The 2,338-nt window shown below is 58.5% G+C and overlaps 1 protein-coding gene across 1 annotated transcript; it reads left to right on the forward strand.

Annotated features, from left to right (window-relative positions):
• Positions 1 to 315: 315 nt before the first annotated feature.
• LOC133390989 (uncharacterized) lies at positions 316 to 1,474 on the forward strand. Its single transcript, XM_061640502.1, has 2 exons — positions 316 to 1,308; positions 1,376 to 1,474. The coding sequence occupies exons 1-2, from the start codon at positions 316 to 318 to the stop codon at positions 1,472 to 1,474; spliced, it is 1,092 nt and encodes a 363-aa protein (XP_061496486.1).
• The last annotated feature ends 864 nt before the right edge of the window (positions 1,475 to 2,338 follow it).

A 2,338-nucleotide genomic window follows, 5' to 3' on the forward strand; every position in this document is an offset into this window, starting at 1 on the left:
TGCAGCGAATACGCTGCCATTTACCATCACCATCTTGCAACAGTAAAACCGCAGTTGCCAGTAGAACGTATTCCTGAGGAAGTGAGAGGTTACCTGTAAGTGCGGGGTTGGTAGCCGCGCGCGTTAACTGCTTCTGTCTGGTTGGGGACCTGGTGCGATTAGGTCCTGGATGAGCAGGGACCGATGACTTATTCACTGTACTATTTTCGAGTCGTGCCGTGCCCCTTGTGATTGGTGTACAGCAGGAACGGGCCACCGCGCGAGAGCGATGCAGCACAGCACCAACAGGTTCAGGCACCGCGCATCCACGAAGCGATGATGAGCAGGAACGGGCCACCGCACGAGAGCGATGCAGCACAGCACCAACAGGTTCAGGCACCGCGCATCCACGAAGCGATGGTGAGCAGGAACGGGCCACCGCGCGAGAGCGATGCAGCACAGCACCAACAGGTTCAGGCACCGCGCATCCACGAAGCGATGATGAGCAGGAACGGGCCACCGCGCGAGAGCGATGCAGCACAGCACCAACAGGTTCAGGCACCGCGCATCCACGAAGCGATGATGAGCAGGAACGGGCCACCGCACGAGAGCGATGCAGCACAGCACCAACAGGTTCAGGCACCGCGCATCCACGAAGCGATGATGAGCAGGAACGGGCCACCGCACGAGAGCGATGCAGCACAGCACCAACAGGTTCAGGCACCGCGCATCCACGAAGCGATGGTGAGCAGGAACGGGCCACCGCGCGAGAGCGATGCAGCACAGCACCAACAGGATCAGGCACCTCGCATCCACGAAGCGATGATGAGCAGGAACGGGCCACCGCACGAGAGCGATGCAGCACAGCACCAACAGGTTCAGGCACCGCGCATCCACGAAGCGATGGTGAGCAGGAACGGGCCACCGCGCGAGAGCGATGCAGCACAGCACCAACAGGATCAGGCACCGCGCGTCCACGAAGCGATGATGAGCAGGAACGGGCCACCGCACGAGAGCGATGCAGCACAGCACCAACTGGTTCAGGCACCGCGCATCCACGAAACGATGATGAGCAGGAACGGGCCACCGCACGAGAGCGATGCAGCACAGCACCAACAGGATCAGGCACCGCGCGTCCACGAAGCGATGATGAGCAGGAACGGGCCACCGCACGAGAGCGATGCAGCGCAGCACCAACCGGATCAGGCACCGCGCATCCACGAAGCGATGATGAGCAGGAACGGGCCACCGCACGAGAGCGATGCAGCGCAGCACCAACCGGATCAGGCACCGCGCATCCACGAAACGATGATGAGCGGGAACGGATGGGCATGGCGAATGGGTTGCGATGATAACCAGATAGTCACTTCTCACTCCCATTGCTTTCGACGTGCAGCATCGTATGGTGTTTCTTGGAGCATACTTGGCATCGTTTCTCGCAAGGGCATTTTGCTGCAGCATGCTGTCGGGAGAAGCAATTGATGCACTTACCTAAGGCCATTATGTAGTTGGTACGCTCCAAAAACGACCGCACGCGCAGTTCCGGACACAACGTGGACAAGTGCCCTGTTTTATCGCACGCATAACACCGCCGCACCGCCATCCATGATTGGTTTCTATGGCCTGTCGTTCCGATTTCCGCATGCCGGCCTTCTGCGTGCACAGTAGCGGACAGCATCGCGCGCTCCGTCCGCGCCGGTGCGTGGTTTGTAGCGGGACGTTCCGTCCGGAAGTTGTTTCCCGGCTTGGCCTTAGGTTCGTAGTAGAGGGTGTTGGCCAGCTGATCTAATTCGTTGCGGAGTGCCTTCCACGTAGGGATCTGCTGAGCATCCAGGCGGCGAGTGATCTGAGCGGCGGTTTCTTCGTCCAACTTACTCAAAACGAAACTCACAATCATACCATCTTCCACTGCTGATGCGGCTTGATCCATTTTGCCAGCAATCTGGCGCGCTGACGAGGTCGATGTTTCCACGGCGTCGATAAGCCGCATCAATGCCGTTGAAGACGCTGCTGTCAATTTCGGTAACGCGTACAGCTGCTGAAAGTGGCCGAGAAATGCCACGCGCTTTTTGTAGAAGCGTTCCTCAAGACGTTTCCACGCGTCTTGGAACGTCATTCCAGCATTTTCAAATGCTTCGCAGCTGTTACGGGCTATTTCGCACCGTTCAAAGCATTGCATGAGGAAGGCGTAGCGGTCTGCATCTTCTTCCAATCCAGCCACGCGTTTGTTGAACCGCCCCGCGAACGCGGGCCACTCCGATGGCGATCCCGAAAATTTGGGTAGATCTAGCCGTGGGAGATGGTTCTTTTTTGCAACGGCCGGCAGCATCGTCGTGTCGAGTGCTGGCGTCGTAAATAT

This window comes from Anopheles gambiae, chromosome 2 (assembly GCF_943734735.2).
Source record: "Anopheles gambiae chromosome 2, idAnoGambNW_F1_1, whole genome shotgun sequence".
Lineage (NCBI taxonomy): Eukaryota > Metazoa > Arthropoda > Insecta > Diptera > Culicidae > Anopheles > Anopheles gambiae.

Bases quoted from the DNA above. Each gene is read 5' to 3' on its own strand.
- LOC133390989 (XM_061640502.1), top strand. From the start codon at position 316: ATGATGAGCAGGAACGGGCCACCGCACGAGAGCGATGCAGCACAGCAC. The intron at 1,309-1,375 runs GCATGGCGAATG...TTCGACGTGCAG, and splicing joins TGATGAGCGGGAACGGATGG to CATCGTATGGTGTTTCTTGG.